Source organism: Urocitellus parryii, chromosome 11 (assembly GCF_045843805.1).
Source record: "Urocitellus parryii isolate mUroPar1 chromosome 11, mUroPar1.hap1, whole genome shotgun sequence".
Classification (NCBI taxonomy): Eukaryota; Metazoa; Chordata; class Mammalia; order Rodentia; family Sciuridae; genus Urocitellus; species Urocitellus parryii.
In genome coordinates this window covers 120,345,786-120,364,193 of record NC_135541.1, presented here as the reverse complement: position 1 = coordinate 120,364,193, position 18,408 = coordinate 120,345,786, and the positions used below count along the sequence as shown (strand labels likewise).

The window sequence follows — 18,408 nt, the reverse complement described above, 5'->3', positions numbered from 1 at the left end:
CACCTGAGAGGTGGGCGTGGGGGCCAGCCAGACTGTTCCAGAGGCCACACCTGGAATTGCCCCCCCTCTGCTGTCCACCTCCGAAGTCCCCCTGTGAGTCCCAGGTCCCTGGGGAGGTCGGGAGAGGCCGGCTGTCCCCGTGTCAGGGCTGGAACACGGAGCCCTGGCCTGAGGTTTCAGGGTGCAGGGCAAGGTCAGAGGTCAGGCAGGCATCCGATGGTGGAGGTGACCTTTCTCACCTTCCCTGGGAAGGACGTGGGGCTGCCACTTCAGTGGATGGGAAAGAGCAAGAATGTCACCCGAAATGAGTGATCACTCAGAAGGAGACCGGGGGCCGGGGTTAAGTGGGGTCAGCCTTATCTCACTGGACGCCCTTTGGTGCCGGTGACTGGGCAAGGCCCAGGGGTGGGGGCAGTTGAGGAGAGCGGTGGGGAGCAGGGGTGGGGACAGAGGTGACTCAGGCCAGTGCTGATGGGAAACGGGGGAGGGGTGGGAGAAGAGCTGGGGCTGCTGGGTCGCCCAGGAGGGAGGGACCCCAGGAGGGAGGGACCCCAGGATGGAGGGCCCCAGGAGGGAGGGACCCCCCAGGAGGCTATTTGGAGGAGCACTTCCCTGTGGCGGGGGTGATGGGCTGGAGGGCAGGCAGTTAGCAATAGGAAGCACTTCCAAGGAGCTGAGCTAGAGAAGAGGGGACAGGGCTCCTGAGGTCCATCCTTCTAGAAAGTTCCACAGGACTCACCCTGAAGCAGGAGAGACCACAGCTAGACAGCAGGGCCCAGGAAGGGGTGCTGGGCCGTGAGAGGCACTGGCAGGAGGTGAGGCGGTCTGCGTGGGCCGAGGGCAGAGCGCGGTCCCTGCCTGGGAAGCGCCCAGCCCAGAGATCCTTATCCAGGGCAGGGACAGAACTGGTTTCCCGACTGGCAGCGCCAAGGGGGACAGGACAAGAGGAAGCCCCAGGGTCAGGAGGACAGTGTCCAGCCAAGACCTGGCCAGGGGACCCCAGGCAGTTACTAGAACATTCTCAAGCCCCTCTGCAGGGGCCTCCCTCAGCCTTGCAGGGGCCCCTTTTCTGCCCAGGACTCATGGACGGACTTTCCTCTCTGTCCACTTGGAGGACCCCCAGCCCAGGTCCCCCAGTGTCCCTCCGCCCATCTCGCCCAGGTAGAGTGGCCCAGCCAGGAGAAACACCTGGTTGGACTCAGCTCCTCGCTCCCCACCCCCCAACTCGGTGGAGGGCTGCCGAGGTCACCACGGGGAGGGGCAGGGGACCAACCAGGGGCAGGGGACCCTCGAGGGCTCTCCAAAGCCAGCTCCCTTTCATCCCCCGCCAGCCACAAAGGCCGCACCCCAGGCCCATCCATCTTGTTCCGGCCACAGTGCTCAGGCAGCTCTTTGTGAGGGACCCGGGGTCAGGGGCCTGGCGGGCGGCCCCCTCTCCCCCAACCCGCCTCTGGGGCCTCCCCTGGGCGCCTCCTCCCTGCTCAGCTTTCTCTCTTGCTTTTTTTTTTTTTTAATATTTTTTTTCGGTTTTCGGTGGACACAACATCTTCGTTTTACTTGTATGTGGTGCTGAGGATCGAACCCAGCGCCCCGCGCTTGCCAGGCGAGGGCCCTGCTGCTTGAGCCACCTCCCCAGCCTGTCTCTCTCGTTTTTGAATTCTCTCTGTCTCTCTCTCTCTTTTGGTTCTGGGGATTGACCCCAGGGGTGCTTAACCGGAGCTGAATCCCAGCCCTTTGGATGTTTGACTTTGAGACAGGGCCTCACTAAGTCACTGAGGCTGGCCTCCGGCTTGGAATCCTCCTGCTTCAGCCTCCCGGTGCTGGGATTGCTGGCGTGGGTCCCCACACCTCATGTCCCTCAGTCTCTAGAGGACCGCCCTATCTTCTGTCCCTTGCGGGCTCCTAAGATGGTTTTCCGGGCCACATCATAGGCATGGAGTTGCTCTCTGTGCCAGGGACTTGGGAGACCTCAGTGTCCTGCTGCCCCAGGCTCCATCCTCTCTGCTCTCAGCTACATCGGGAATCTCTGGGTTTCGACATCAGTGAGCCTCCCCAGTCCCACCTCTGCCACCCCCAAGCTACTTATTCTGGTTTCTTCGAGGAGTGGGAGAAGAGGGTTTGTCTGTGCCTCAGTTTCCCCAAGATGTCACCGTCTACTCCCTCAGCCTAACAGTATCCCTGCTGTAGGTGTCAGACTCCCAGCCTTGGGCCCAAGACTCTTCAGCACCTCCTGTGATTGGGCTCTGGGAACTATGTGCTTCAAAGAAGAGAAGGGGGCAGGCGCCGTGGCACGCGCCTGCGATCCCAGCGGCTTGGGAGGCTGAGGCAGGAGGATCACAAGTTCAAAGCCGGCCACAGCAACTTAGCGAAACCCTGTCTCTAAATAAAATATAAAAAAGGGCTAGGGATGTGGCTCAGGGGTTAAGCACCCCTGGTTCAATCCCTGGCAACAAACAAACAAAGAGAACAGGAGGGGCTGCTCCCGAGATCTTGCAGTTCTGTGGGTGCAGGTAGGAGACGGGGTTCTAGAATCTTCTCCCGGATGCTGTGCAGAGTAAGGACGACGTAGGTAACGGAAGAGGAGCCCAGGAGGGCCTTGCAGGCGGGCGGGGAAGCTGGAGGGACTTTCTCCAGGTGGAGCCAGGCAGGCCAGCCGGGCAAGGTGCCCCTCCCTGATCCAATCTCCAGGCCCGGCTTGAAGCTCCCAGGCTGCCCACAGGAGAGGACAGAGGACAGAGCCCAGCAGAGGCAGGGACCGCCTGGGAGAAAGAAAGAGGCTCTTGGCCTTTCTCAGCAAGTGTCCCTCTGTGTCCTTAACAACTTGGTTCCAGAAAGAGACAAAGTGGCGGAGAAGGAAGAGACTGGGCCTGGGACCTGGGCTGCAGGGAACTGGGGTGGGGGCACCGTAAGGTGGGAAGGGCAGGCCAGGGTCCGTGGGGCCGGGGTGGGTCAGGTGGGAGTCAGAGATGGCTAAGGTGGGGGGAGGTCATGCGCACAGGAGGGGGGAGTTCTAGACCAAACAGAAAAACTGGCACACAGAAGACCGTCTCAGCAACCAAAGCCGGAGGCCCCAAGGCCACAGGGGGGACAGTGGGGATGAACCCAGGAGTGCTCTACCCCTGAGCTGTACACCTAGCCTCCCCCCCCTTTTTTTTTTCTTTCTTTTTTTTTTTTTTTTGAGAGAGAGAGAGAGAAATTTTTTAATATTTATTTTTTAGTTCTCGGTGGACACAACATCTTTGTTGGTATGTGGTGCTGAGGATCGAACCCGGGCCGCACGCACGCCAAGCGAGCGCGCCACCGCTTGAGCCACATCCCCAGCCCACTCCCCGCTTTTTTTGAGACAGGGTCTTGCTGAGGCTGGGTTCGGTTTGCGATCCTCCTGCCTCAGCCTCTCCAGTGACTGGGATTTCAGGCTCATGCCTGGCCCTGGGCACCGTCCACTTTTTAAAACCCTTCAATGGCTTCTCACTGCACTTGGAATTAAATCAGAAACACTTGAGGAGTGCAGTGTGGCACACCTGTAATCCCAGTGGCTCAGGAGGCTGAGGTTTGCAGGTTCAAAGCCAGCCGCAGTGACCCAGCAAGGCCCTAAGTAACTCAGCAAGACCCTGTCTCTAAACAAAACATAAGAAAGGCTGAGGATGTGGCTCAGTGGCTAGACGGCCCTGGGTTCAATCCCTGGTACCAATCAATCAATAAAACACAGCATGGCCTTCAGGTTCTGCATGGTCCAGCTCCGCCCACCACTCCAGCCTCCCAGAACTCCTGCCCAGGGACACTGGTTGGACCCTAAGTGCTTCTCTGCCTTGGGCCTGTACCCTGTGGCTCCTCTGCTCTTCATTCCCTGAGTCCCTCCAGTATCTTCTCTGCTGGCGTCTCTGCTCACCGCCAGTCTAAATGACAGCTACTCCGTTCTTCTGTCTCCCCATCTCCTGCATTTTCTTCAGGACACTGACCACGTGTTCAATTATGCATTTATCTGGGCACTTACTATTAGAATCTTCATCTCTCCCTACGAAAGGCCCATGTTCCCCGACGAGCCCCACGAGGCCAGAGAGCCTGTCTTTTTATTCTGGGCTCCCAGGACCCAGCAGGGTACCTGGCTTTTAGGGGGCTCTCAGGAAACAAACCGGATGAATAAATGAGAGAGCCCCACATCCCCCCAAGCCTCCTCAAGAGCTCTGGGTGGTGTCCCCACTCTCTGGCCCTCCACCCTCTACAGCGTGACCTTCCAGGGGCAGAAGCAGGTGGCCCTAGCCCCAGGGCCCCCTGATGTTGCAGGAGAGGAGACTCTTCGCTGACACAGAGGCCATGAAGCATGCCCACGGTGGCACTGGCCGAGGAGTGGCCACTCAGGGCCATTATGCAGGGAGCTAAGCTCTGCAGACACTGAGTGCCAAGGCGTCCGGGAGGTAGAGAGGAATGAATGCAGGAGGTGGAGGCCACGTCTCAAAGGCCTCTAATACCAGGCTGGACTTTATTCTGGACCTAAAGAGGTGGATTTCATTATTTATTTACTTGGGGGTGCTGGGGATGGAACCCAGGGGCACTTAACCACTGAGCCACATCCCTATCCCTTTTTATTTTGGGACAGGGTCTTGCTAAATTGCTTAGAGCCTCGTAAGTTGCTGAGGCTGCTCTCAAACTCCTGACCCTCCTGCCTCAGCCTCCTGAGTCGCTGGGATCACAGGTATGTGAACCCATGCCTGCCATGTCTGGTCTTTTTTTTTGAGACAGGTCTTGCTATGTTGCCCAGGCTGGCCCCAAACTCATGGGCTCAAGTGAACCTCCTGCCTCAGCCTCCAGAGTAGCTGGTACTACAAAGCTTATTCCACCATGCCCAGCTAATTTGCCATGGGGAGACCAGGGATTGAACTCAGGGCCACTTGACCACTGAGCCACATCCCCAGCCCTATTTTGTATTTTATTTAGAGACAGGGTCTCACTGAATTGCTTAGGACCTCACTAAGTTGCTGAGGCTGGCTTTGAACTTGCCATCCTCCTGCCTCAGCCTCCCAAACCACTGGAATTACAGGCGCGTGCCACGGCGCCTGGCTAACCTGTGTTTTTAATTCTTATTTGTCTATTTGATTTTTTTTTCCAGTATTGGGGATTGAACCCAAGTGTGCTCCACCACTGAGCTTCATCCCCAGTCCATTTTTCTATTTCATTTGGAGACAGGGTCTTGCTAAGTTGCCCGGGCTGGCCTCACACTGGTGATCCTCCTGCTTCAGCCTTCCTGGTAGCAGGGATTGCAAGTGTGGGCCACCGCACCTGGCTTACATGCAGATTTTAAGGCAGGGAGAGACAGTGGCAGAAATGGGCTTGTCTTGAAGGGCCGAGTGGCAGGGTGACAACCTCTTGCCCAGAGACCTAGCAGGAGCAGGGCCAGCTTGTGGGTGTGGATGAGCTTATCTGGAACCGAGTGGGAGACCAAGGCCAGGCCCATGCTTGAGACTGGAAGAGGAAAGGGACAACTGGGAACTGTGTCATCACCGTAGAAAACATGAGAAGTCGGGTCCCAACCTGAGCGACTGAAACATGAATCGGGGGAAGGAGTCCGGGTCACTCACTGACCCCTGCTGCATGAGCCAGAGACAGTTATTTTTTTAAAGCTTTTAATAAAATTAACAAATAAATATTCTAAACCCTACTGGCTACAGGAACAAAGAGTGGACGCCAGAGGGCCAGGCCTTGTCACTTAGACCCTCAGGTCCCCTCATAGGAAAATAAACGGCTGGGGAGTGGGTGGGGGCTGGGACTGCGGATCTGGGGGGGGCGGTGGGGCCGGAAGGGGTGACCAGGGCTCTCGCAATCCCTCCCTCTTTGTTGGCAGAAGGGAGGGGTCAAGGGGTCCAAGAAAGCAAGACCCTGCAAGAGGCATCCCAGCCACCTCAGGTGACGTGGGTGAGGGAGAGCTAGCCTAGGACAGCGTGGGGGGAGGCAGTGCCCGAGGGGGCGGGAAGCAGGGGTGGCTTGGGGGAGGGCGGGTCTGGGCCGCTCACTCTCGAACGTAAACCCTGGTGCACACCACATCGTCCGCTGTCATGGTCTGAAAGAACCCGAGAGGTCGTTAGCCTGGGAGGAGCTTGGGGCTTGGCAAGGGGAGGACCAGGGGAGGGAACGCTGCTCGCCCTGGGGTCTGGATGCTTCCCCCCACCCCCACCCAGGACCAGAAGGCCCTGCATCATTTGAGGGAGAAGGCAGTGCAGCAGGGGGTCTCATCTCCTCCCCACCCAGGGAGAGCCCCCCCAAGACTGTCAGGGCCCCTCGATGCACATCTTGTGCTCTGCACAAAAGAGACACCATTTCTTTTTCGTTTCTTTTTTTTTTTTTTGTACCAGAGATTGAACCCAGGGCTGCTTACCCACTGAGCCTCACCCCCAGCCCTTTTTTTATATTTTATTTAGAGACAGGGTCTTGCTGAGTGACTTAGCACCTCATTAAGTTGCTGAGGCTGGCTGTGAACTTGCCATCCTCCTGCCTCAGCCTCCAGAGCTGCTGGGATTACAGAGGGGTGCCACGGAGCCCCGTAAGGAGCCCCATTTCTAAGGCACGCTGTGTACGACAGGGGCAGCTTAGGCCCATCCAAGCAGCCCCATCTGGAGGGCAGGGGACCAACCCTGTGGGTCCTTTCTTTCTAGAGCTTCCCAGGGAATCTCGAAAGGCCGCACTGGGTTTTCGTCGTGGGAGGAGGGGGACTTACCAGGATCAGCTCTCCGTCATTGGTCAGTTCTCTGGTCCAGGAGGTCTTGGGGCCCTCTCCCTTCAGAAGTCTCTGCTCACAGACCATTTTGTTCTCGGTCTCCCATTTTACCAGGCTCTGCAAGGAACAGGTGACCAAGTGACTCGGAATCTGGGAAATCTGGGGCAGTGCCACGTGGAGGGACAGGGCAAGAGGTGCCACAGGCTGGAGGACCCTTCCCAGCACTCACCTTACAGGGTCTCCCGTCCACAGTCTGCTCCTCAAACTCCTCCCCGATCTTGAAGTTGATCTCCGTGGTGCGCACGGTGGTCGAGGTTTTGATGTAGAAAGTGTCCCCATCCTGTTTGATCTCCACTGCGGGCTTGGATGCTGCGGCCACCGCGATCTTCCTCAGCATCACGTTCACCCCTGCAGGAGAGGGAAGGGGACAACTGTCTCACACACACACACACACCCCAGACAGCTGGAGCAGCGACCTGGGGCTTGACCTGGGGAGGCAGCTTGCAGGAGATGCTGGCGGTGAAAGATGATAGATTCGGGGAGGAAGGGCAGGGAAGTGTGTCCTGCCCAGAGTCCTGTTCAGCTGTGGCCACACCTTGTTGAGTCAGCAGGCCTGATGGGGCTTCCCAGCTCTGTGCCCCAGAATCTCCAGGGACAGCTGGCCTGGGCTCCCACCCGGCAAGCCTCCTGCTGCAGGCTGCTCCCCTCATCTGGCCTTTCACTGACCCTGGCTGGAGACCTCCCGTAGGGTGGCTCCTCAGTCACTGGGTGTGCCCTGCCCTTACCCCCACCAGGTACAAGCCTGGCAGGGGATATAACTCAGTGGTAAAATGGCCCTGGGTTCAATCCCCAGCACCACATACCAAAAAAAAAATCTTCTTCAGGAAGTGATAACGATTGTTACTGTTTGTATTATTTTTTTCTGATAAAAGAAAGGCTCCCCTTCCCCGCCAAGAAAGTCAGATCTTGGGCTCAAAGTTCCCTGCATTAGCCTCCTGTTCCTTGGCCTTTCTGGAAGGGAGCCGTGCCCTCTGGCCCTCAGGAGAGCTCCCTTCTCGCCAGAGAAACGAAAAAAGGGACCTCCATCCTGCTGTGTCCCCTGCCCCCGTCCCCCATGCCACCCTGGGATCAGGCCTTCTGGCTCAGCCTCTGTGGACTCTTTGGGCCCCCATGTGCTTTCTCTCTTCTCTGCTCCCCAGTTGTGAAGAGCAGTGGGGGGACAGGAGAGAGCACCCTTCAACAAGAAGCCAAGCCGCGGGAGCACCTCTGCAAGGACAGGCCCAGGTCCAAGCCTCACAGCCCACGCCCACTGCACCTGGCCGGGTGGACTCCTCCATCCTTGAAGGATGCCATAGGGAAGGGCCCACACCCTCCCTCCTCCAGATCTGGGTCCTGGAGAAGCAAATGCTCTTTCCCCAGCATCAAAGCAGATTCATCCTATTCCAAACGGAAGGAGAGGAAGGGAGGAAGCGCCTCAGGATCCCCAGAGCCCCACTTTTGGTACATTTCCAGGTCCAGTTGACTTTGTAGAGGAGACACACCCCACCCCATCTTCTTAGACAAAGAAGTTACTTTGCTATCTGCTGCTACCTAGGAAGTCCACCTGCGATCTCACTGCTATCTTTACTGCTAGAGTAACAGAATCAGCGGTGCAGGCCTTGGCCATCATACTGGATGGTCTGGACAAACATTCCCCAAATACCTGAGCATCCCTCACCAGGAAATGGACACGGGGATGGGAAGGGACTTGGGGGCCTGCAGGGGCAGGGCTGGGTTCAGAGGAAGCAGCCCTCCAGCCAGCCCCTGGTGGCCAGGGCGCTGGGCCTGGCCCAGTCGACCTTGGCTGACTCAGGACAGTGTTTTCCTAACGGGTCTGTTTTCAATCTGCCCCCTACGGAGGTCTGAGGAGGGCACGTGGCTCTGAGAGACCCTGTGGGGAGAACAAACAGCCTGAAGAGACAGCAGGACTGGGCTCTGGATCTCATTCTCCAGCTGGGGCCTCCACCTCCAGCCACTGGGGAGAGAGGGGCCAGAATCCAGAGCAGCCAGGGGAGGGGGGGCACCTATGTTTGCAAAGGGAGAACTCCTATGCTCTGCTCTTCAATCTTATCAAGGGCAGAGCAAGAAGACTGATAGGAATATAAGAAGTATTGAGGTGAAGCTGGGCAAGGCGGTGCACGCCTGTAATCCCAGCAATTTGGGAGGCCGAGGCAGGAGGATTGAAAGTTCAAGGCTGGTCTGTGCAACTTAGTCAGACCCTCTCTCAAATAAATAAATAAATAAATGTGTGTGTGTGTGTGTGTGTGTGTGTGTGTGTGTAGATAGATTTATACACACATACACATAGTAATTAAAACCAGGCTGAGATGAAACTCTGTGGGTTTAATTCCTAACACGGGGTTCAAGCCATCCTGGGTTCAATTCCTAACACTGAAAAAAAAAATATTGCAGTTAGATAGCAGTCCAAAGTAACAGCTGGGAAAGATGGAAATCCCTGCTCTCCTCACAGCAATCCTGAGGTCCAGACTCCTTCCCACAGCCTCCGGCCCTTCAGGGAGTGCCCTCTCCCCCACCTCAGCCCAACCAGGGTCTCTATTGGGTCCAGCAGTGGAAGGCACTCCTACCCTCCCTGGGCTCCAGAGCTCCTGGCTCTCTTCCCACTTGCAGGGTCCCTTAATAAAACTCCAGCTCTTCCCGGATAGAGCTCCCAGGAATCAAGCCCCGACTCTGTCCCCTTCCCCAGACTCTGTGGCCCAGTCCCACCCCGGACGATAGGCAGAAGGTGGCCTGGAAAATTGGCAGGCCCCTCTGGGTGCACTGGGCTTTCCCCACCTGTGACCACCACAGCCCGCTGGGCTGCAGTCGGGGAGGCGGGAACCGGATTTTCGGAAATGGGAGATTGGGGTTTCACACGAAGCCATTTGTTGAAATCCAAGAAAGTGATAATTATCCAGAGCGATTTTAGGACTCTGGACTGCTTGCTATAGGAAAATATTTGTCTCACAGATGGGGGCGGGGTGGGGTGTTGGGGACCGCGGAAAGCGCAAAAGGGGGAGGGGGAGGGGGCGCTGGGGCAGCGGATCACCGGGTGGCCGGGCCGGCGCGGAGGGTACAGAACCTGTCCCGAGGATTGGGTTACTGGCGGAGCCTTGGGGAAGGAGGCTGGAAGGTCTCCAAGGACCCAGTCTCCCTCCCAGAGGCAGATGTCCCGGTCAATGAATGGGTCCAGGAGCCGGCTTGGCTAACCCCCTCCCGCGACCAACCTCGTGTTTCTGGTTTCTCCTTGATTCACACGTTGAGTCACAGCTGGAGCTGGCACGGGTGGGCGCCCCGCCGGAGAAAGCAGGATTTAGTTGGCCGGGCTCAGTGCCCCGGGGCCCAGGCGACCCGATGCCCCTTTCTCCGGAGGCAGGCGCCCAGGCGCTCGCGCCCTGACTCGGTTCCTTTTCTTTCCCGTCCCTACCTCTCCACCTCCGAGGACTCCAGCGACCCCCTGGCCTCTCCCGGGTGCTCAGAGACCTCCTTACCCAGCGCTTTGAGCAAATCCTCGAAGTTTTCCGATCGGATGATCTTCCAGTTGCCGGAGAAGTTGGGCATGGTGGTGGTGCGGGCGGGGGTTCCCTCGAGGAGAGCCCTGGACGCTGAGTCGCTTTTAATCGAAATAGACGTCGCCGCCGCCTTCGCCGGAAGGTGAGACTCAATCACCGAGACACGTCCGAGGGCAACCCCAAAGCTGGCCTGGGCTCCTGCGCGGGCAGCTTTTATACCCCGCGCGAGGCCCGCCCCTGCCCAGGAATTAGGTGGCCCCGCCCCCGCTCCGCCCTCCCGCCCACCTGGGGGGCCCTGAGCCCCCGCTGCCAACCTCCAGTCTCGTTCCACCCTCCCACCCAGTCTCCTTCTTGCCCGGTGGGTGAGTTTTCTGGAGGCTGAGCTAGCCTCCTCCGCCAGTAGGAGGATGGCGCAGGGAATGGAAGGCGAGCGTTTGCATCGCGATCTCTGGCGGAGGAGGGGTCGCCAGATGCTCGGATCTCTCGTGCTGCAGAGCAACCGAAGGGTCACATCTCGCCTGTTTCGCACCGGTCCCCAGCTTGACTCAGAGCCCTGGACTCTCGCCTCTTCCGTACTGGTCCCCATGCCTGACACACGACGACCCCACTAGAATGAGCCCCAGTTTTTAAGCTAGAGATGGGGAAGGAAACGGGCAACCTAACTTGGCCTCCAGTGGAGCCTGAACTGATTCATTCGGGATCGTTTCCAGCTCCAGAGGCCTGGGGAGCCCTGGAGGTCAGTACAGCCCGGGGTTCTGGGGTCAGGCATCTGAGCGAGGCAACGGCGCCCCCTGCTGGAACGACGCGACCAGGCTCGGAGGGGGTTGCAAGGTCTCCCCACCCCGAGATTCGGCCTTGGTTTTGGGTAGTGCCTGGGGACCCTCAAAATGGGCGAAAGGAGGTTCACTGCTCTTAATGCACTGGACGGACATCCAGGGGTTAAGCGGGAGCCGGGGGAGCGAGGCTGGGGAGGGCAGAGGTCACCACCAATCACTTGACACGAGCTCTTTATTAAGGCGCTTTCTCTGCGGTTGCGCTCCCCCTGCCCGAGAGGGGCCAGGGAGGGGGAGCCCAGACAGAGGTGCAGAGTCGCGCTACCACCTAGGTTGGAGAAAAAGCCTGGGTGCCCAGGGAGGGGGCGGAGTAGGGTCTCAGGTGTCACCGTTCTGAGCTGTAAATCTGGCGGAAGGAGCGTCGGCCCCTTGGCGAACGACTTTGAAGTGGGAGATCAAAGGTGGGGGTGTGGGGCACAGCTTCCCGCGGAGACCCGAGGGGTAGTGGCGAGACCCCTGGAGAGCGCCGCAGGACAGAGAAAACGAGCTGCGTAGAGACGGACAGCCTCGGAGATGGGCGCGGAGACCCGGGGCCGGAAACAGCAGAGGAGCTGAGCAGGACCGGTGCAGAGCCTGGAGCGGGAAGAACGTCCCCTCCTCCAGCGCCCAAGGGCCCTGCAGCGCTCCTGCCCAGCTGCTTGCACCCCACTGCCCCCACACCCCATTTTCCAGGGCTTGCTCTTCAGCTCTTTCTAAGGCGGGAAGAAAACCCCCACAACTATGTCCCTGCCTGGCCCCTCCTTGCCAGCGTGGCCAAGGGTGGAGCAGGAAGGCTGGCAGATCTTGCAGCCTTCACCCTTAGGACGCAGGAACAGTCTAGGGACCAGGGGCCTGTGCGGGACTGGGGAGGAGATGGGAGGAATGGAACCAGAGGAGAGGCCTTTCGGTGTTCTGGGGATAGGGCTTCTGCGACAGAGGGAAATCTCACTAATGGGTGTGTTGAACTAAGGCAGCAGAGGGATGGAGGTTGTGGTGCCAAAAGGACTTCTAGCTGCCCCCCCCCTCCGCCCCGCAATAGCGGATCACCCTGCAGATTGGAAGAAGCCTGTCTCTTCCTCTTAGGCCTGGTTTTAGAGGTCCAGGTTTTGTGTGGGGGAGCTGATTCTGAGATGAGGTGGGTGTCTGGGCTTATGGAAAGACAGACAAAACAGAGGTGGTGGAAGGAAGGGGGCCCCTGGGGAGGGCTTAGGGCCTGGGGTTGCAGGCACAACCGAGTTCCTCCCCCACCCTCCGGGTTCAGCGTCGCTGTAGGTAAAGGGAGGGAGGGGGATTAGGTTCTGACAGTGAAATCCGGCTCCTAGCCAAAGGGATGAGGACAGAGTGGAGGAGGGAACTTGTGGAAAACAGACTCCTGCTGCCCCTCCTTTCCCCTCACTCCTCCTGTCTCCTCTCTGTCTCTCCCAAGGTCATTATGTCCACTCTGGTCCACTCTAGCCCCTGAAGCCCCCAGCTGGAAGAGTCTAGTCTCCTAGTGGGCACCCCTCCTGCAGAAGAGCCAGGGCAGCGCCCCCACCCCCTAGCCTTGTGACTAAGGATGTTGAAAGCTCAGCCCAGGCTGGGGGGGTAGTTCAGTGGTAGAGCCCTTGCCCAGCATGTTGGGGCCCCAGGTTCATCTCCAGTGTGGCAAAACAAAGAAACAGAAAACCTCACCCAAGGATGCCTATCCCTAGGAGGTATGTCCTCTGGTCCCTTAAGGCTCGAACAGGGGAGCACAGGCGCGATGGCTTGGCTGGGGAGGTTGGAGTCAGAGAAGGGGCTCCCTGGGGTGGGGGCAGGGAGGCCTGGGCCCACTCCCCTCCCCTCCCTTCACTTCCCCTCTCCCCCACAACCAGCCAACTGGCCAGGATTTCCAAAGAGACAGAAGTGAGACAAAGAGAAGTCGGGCTGGGAGGGGAATTCTTTCCAGATGTGAGTGTTTGCGGTTTGGCAGCTCCCGGCCTGAGCTCCAGCCCCAGCACCCCAACCCTGCTGAGGGAGGAGGGTAGAAGGTCTGGCGAAGGGTGCTAACGAGTTGGAGCTGGAGGTCTCAGCCTCTAGCAGCCCTATCACCCCAGGGGAACAGGAGGCACAGGGAGGTGTTTAGGGTAGATGCTGGGGAAGGGGATTGGGGGACGGGGAGGAGTGGGAGACGAAAGGGGTGGGGGGCCGGCCGGGGAGAGGAAACTAACAGAGATGGATGGGAGAGCCTAGGGGCAAGGGGCAGGGGCTTGGAACCTGGCAGTGGGGAGGACCAGGCCAGCATCAGCCAGTCACAAACAACTGGCTTTAATTTCCCGCTGGGATCAATAAGGAGAAGGAATTTCCCCGTGTCCTGGCCTTTTAATTACAACCAAATCTGCTGCAGACCTGCCCCAGGCGACTCTTCCCCCCTTCTAGGAGCCTTGGTCATGCCCCTCTTGGGGCTCCCCGAGGAATGTGGAGACTCAAGTGGGGGGAAGGGTTCAAAGCTGATGAGAAAAGCCGGGTAGGGGTAGCCGAGGCAGGATGGGAGTGGAGAGGCAAGGAGACAGACACTTGGGAGGGTTACAAGGGCCACTGGGGAGCTTTGTTCCGTTGTAAAGTGCCTGGGAAGAGAGTTTTGCCTGTTTTGCACTGGCCAGCCAGAGTGGCAGGGTGAGGGGTGTGTGGGTGGGGTAGACGTGTACAAGATTGAGGGGTACAGAGCTTCTAAGAGGAGACACCCCCACCCCGCTCATCACTCCCTTGAGTCTGGGTGTGGGGAGAGGGACCACCCAGTTCAGCACTGGGAAGGGAAGGGTTGACTGCAGATGGCAAGAGTGGGCGAGTCCTGAAGCCCCCACCCACACCCCCAACCAGGACGGGGAGATTCTCTGGCCAAAGTCAGCACTTGCAGAGAGCCTCACCCCAGCAGTGTTACTGCATCTGCTGGGTCAGAGGGTTTGCTGGCTGAGACTCAGGTAGAAATTGAACCCAGGTGGGGCTGGACACCTGGGGCTTGCCACTCAGCCAAGTGGGCTGGCAAGAAAGCAGACTTTACAGAAGATAGGGATGCCAGGAAGCCACTGGGACGAGATGGTTGCTGTCTCCTGGCCCCTGAGCCCTGAGGCTTCCGTGCCGCAGAGCACAGACTGCCACATTCTGCTGCCAGGTCTGCTCTTGTCCTTTGTACAGAGGGGATTGAATCCGAGGCCCTCTGTCACTGAGCTATATCCCCAGCCCTTTTTAATTTTATTTTGAGACAGGTCTCACTAAATTGCCCAGGCTGGCCTCAAACTTGTAATCCTCCTGCCTCATCCTCCCCGGGTCACTGGAATTATAGGCATGGGCCACCATGCCCTGTGCCACATTCTTACCTGTCTCTCTGGGTTCAGGAACCCAGCTCTTTTCAAATTTTGATTTGCATCCCACCTCCACCCCTCGGAAATTGCCATTGAAGCAGATTGGATGGGAGTTAGACCAAAAAAGTCTCTAGTGACAGGAAGTGAAGGGTCAGGAGACAGGGTCAGAGACCTAGAAGGCAACTCATTTCCTAGAAACATTTGAGTACAGGAGATCCTTCGGACTAGGGAGGGTAAGGGCAGAAAATCCCGAGGGACCCAGAAAGAGAAAGTCCACTCAAAGACAGGGGATGACGGTGACCTCCAGGGCCAGCCTGGAGCCTGGCAAAGGGAAGCAAGTGCGGCCCAGGAGGGTCAGCATGGCCGACTGTGCGAAGGAGGGGCCGCAGGCAGGCAGAGAGGGTCCCCGCAGCCAGCACCCAGGCGGAGCCTCTGTTGCTCTTGGCTCGGTGACGCTTTCCCAGCCCCAGCTGCCAACGCTCTCCTCAGGGCTGGGCTGGGCTGGCTGAGCCGAGGGAGGAGGTGGGGACGCACTGCACTGGCTGAGGACATGTCCGGACTGAGACTCAGTCCCCTGGATGAAGACTGTGACCTGCCGTTAAACTCTGCTTGGCTTTAAGATCCAGTTTCTAGGGCCAGACCCCTGTGCCACTCCCAACCTCTGCCCCTTAACCCCTGGCAGCCCGGGGCAGGAGGGACAAGTTTGGCAGACGGGATGCCGGAGTTTGCATGGCACCTGGGAAAGCGGCCACCGTGGAAAAGATGCGCAGACTGCAGCCGGCTGCCATTCCTTCCCAAGACGCTGCCATCCTGAGGATGGGAAATGGAGGGAGACTGGGGATCTGCCTCTCCATCCCGTGCAGTGCTGAGATGATCTGGAGTTTTTGGAGGAAGAAGGGGTGGGGGAGGGGGCCGCAGGCTGGTGGGCACAGGGCCAGATATCCAGATACTGGAATTGAAGAGGAAAGAGAAGCAGGAGGGGAGCAGGGCCAGTCCTTCCAGGAGGAGGACTAAGAGGGGCCAGGCTCTGGGCTTTGAAATTCTGGACGGGGCACAGAAAAAAGGACATCAGACTCACCGTCCCTGGGGACAGGGTAGAAGGGCTGACAAGTCAGCCCCTGGAAGGAGCTCAGCCAGCTTGGGCAGAGCTCTTCTCCAGGACTCCTTGGGGTTCCTATTTCTTGCTTCTCTCAAACCCCCAAAAGCAGCCGTTGTCTGCAGACAATGGAACCCTGTAGCTTATTCCCCAACCAGACCGGCTGGTGGCTCTGGAAGGAGAATGGGTTCCCAGGATTGATAATAAGGACAGTTTCCCTAACCCCAGGCCCTGCCTGTTGCAGAGCAGACCTAGGCCAGAGGGCAAGACTCCCCAGAAGCAGTCTGCAGTATAGAAGGCTTAGATGAGGGAGGCCTCCAGGGAGGCCCCCAGGGGCCCTGATTCCCATCCCCTGCCCAGATCCTGCCGTCTTCAACAGGCAGGGATGAGAAGGGCTACAGGAGTTCAGAGTCTGGCCCCTCAGCCAGGGTGGGCCCTTGTCCTTCCCATGACCCCCACCCCACCCCTCCTCCTAGCAGAGCTAGAGATGGACAGCAGGCGGGGGAGGCCCCAGACTGACCTAGACCTAATGGCTTTCTCTGGGCAGCTCAAACAAAATGGGAAAAAGATGTGTGAGGTGGGAAGCTCCGATTTCCTTTCCCTGCGGGCGCCAGCTCTGGAAAATGTCAGCTGTCAAAGACAAGAAGGAATAATCCCCTGCCTCCCCCTACCCAGGACTCCTGCCCCATCCCATCCACCAGGGCCCCGCCTGCCCAGGTTCCCGGAGGACTCCAGCGGAGGCCTGTGGGTTTCAGTTAGCCAGGCTGTAGGTGCCCACCCTGATGAAACCCCCTCCACCACCACCACTCCCCCCATCCTGGGGCAAGCAGTGTATTCTGAGTTTGGAACTTGGGATGGGCAGGGACTTGCTCCTGAGCGATCAAGGAAGCCAGCAATACCTGCCTTTCACAGCTATAGGCCTCACCGCCATGGTCTCACACCTCCCAAATCCCAGAGCTCAGGGACTAGCACCACGTTTCCAGATGATCCAGAATATTTGTTAGTCAGTCTCCCCTAGAGCCAGCAGTAACTGGCCTACGGTCAGAGCCATGCTGGGGACAGGACACTCAGTGGGAGCAACTTTCTGGTTGCTTTTGGGCACTTGTTGTCCCTGTGGGTTAAGTCTCCTGGTACACAGCTGGACCCTCCAGGTGCTAGGTTCCTAGGAGCCCCAGGGAGCTGGGTGGAGGAAGCCCCTGCCTTGGAGTGTGTGTGTGTGTGTGTGTGTGTGTGTGTGTGTGTGTGTGTACATGTACATGCACCTAGTCCAAGAGCAAGCCCTTTCCCCAGTCCACCCTCCCCCACTTCAGAAAAATTTCCCAAGAAATACCCACTCTGCCAGCCCAGGCCGTGTCTCGGGCTGCCAGGCTGGATTGTCTGCCTCAGCCTCCTGTGGGTCCTGGGTGTGGGCTCCCTTCCCTCCCAGTTCCCAGGGCACAGGCAGTCATTGCCTTCTTCCTCCTTCAGTTATGATTTGGATCCTTCTCATGGAATCTTTCCAAAGAAGCGACCAAGCAGGATTCCACAGAGTAGAAGGGAGTGAAGGGCCTGGCTTTTGAGGAGCTGCTGTGGCCTGGGGTGCCGGAGGATGTATGTTGCTAAAGCTGCAGGTGCTCTGACAGGTCAGGGCAAGGTTGGTCATAGGCACTGGCCTGGGAGGTGGCACTTATTCAGTGTCCTCCGCTGTGCACAAGCTTTCCATGTGCTGTCCTGGTCTGTTGGATTCCAAAACATTGTTCTTAAACATTTCAGAATGGAATTTGGTTGAGCTGAGAGAGGATTAAGGTGTGCTTGTCTTTCTATGCCAGATTCTTAAAAATATCTTCTTTCTCTCACCCTCCCCCACCTCTCTCAAAATCCTGGGCATTATCTTTGTGTGTGTGGTGCTAGGGCTTGAACTCAGAGCCTCCTGCATACTCTGCAAGTGCCCAGCCACTGAGCTTCAGCCCCCATATACACCCCTTCAAAGAAAGCATAGAGTTGGTGGCAACCCTAATAAGATTGGAAGGCATAAAGAAAAATAAAGAAGACGGGCACATGGCACATGCCTGTAACCCCAGCAACTTGGGAGGCTGAGGCAGGAGGATCACAAGTTCAAAGCCAGCCTCAACAATGGCGAGGCACTAAGCAACTCAGTGAGACCCTGTCTCCCAATAAAATATAAAATAGGTCTGGGGGTGTGGCTCAGTGTCAAGTGCCCCTGAGTTCAATCCCTGGTATTAAAAAAAAAAAAAAAAAAAAAAAAGGAGAAAGACAGACAACACCAGGAAGTCCCTGCAGCTAAGTGATGAGAGAGCAAAAGGACAATACCACAAACACCAGTGCAGCTGCCATGTACAGTGGCCCACGCCTGTAATCCTGCAACTCGTGAGTCTGAGGCAGGAGGATCACAAGTTCAAGGCCAGCCCAGGCCTTGAACTGTCTCCGAAAGGACCAGGAATAGCTACTCAATGAAAGAGAACATGCTAGCTCTTTGTCCATAAAATAAAATTCTAAAAATCCTCAGAAAGAAAAAGAAAGGACTGGGGATGTAGCCCAATGGTAGAGTGCCCCTGGGTTCAACCCACAATACCACACCCCCCTCCCCAAAACAAACTTATTAAATTGCAAAATCACACTTGGAGCCCAGTATCAATGCAACACACTCTGCTGTTAAGCTGTGTGCTGGACTTTTTTTTTGGTACCGCGTATGAGGGATTGAACCCAGGGACAAACTACTAAGCTGAGCCACATCCTCAGCCCTTTTTTTCCCCTTTATTCAGGGTCTCACTGAGTTGCTTAGGGCCTCACTAAGTTGCTAAATCTGGCTATGAACTCATGATCCTCCTGCCTCAGCCTCCTGAGCCACTGGGATTATAGGAGTGTGCCTCCGTGCCCAGCTGGTGGACTTGAACTACAGTATAAGGTAAATTAAAAATGCTTT

At 57.6% G+C, this 18,408-nt stretch overlaps 1 protein-coding gene across 1 annotated transcript; it reads right to left on the bottom strand.

Annotated features, from left to right (window-relative positions):
• Positions 1-5,978: 5,978 nt before the first annotated feature.
• Positions 5,979-10,423, bottom strand: Crabp2 (cellular retinoic acid binding protein 2). The gene is made up of 4 exons (XM_026405073.2): positions 10,237-10,423; positions 6,939-7,117; positions 6,710-6,826; positions 5,979-6,055 (listed from the first exon to the last, which is right to left on the bottom strand). The coding sequence occupies exons 1-4, from the start codon at positions 10,304-10,306 to the stop codon at positions 6,005-6,007; spliced, it is 417 nt and encodes a 138-aa protein (XP_026260858.1). The 5' UTR covers positions 10,307-10,423; the 3' UTR covers positions 5,979-6,004.
• Positions 10,424-18,408: the final 7,985 nt, after the last annotated feature.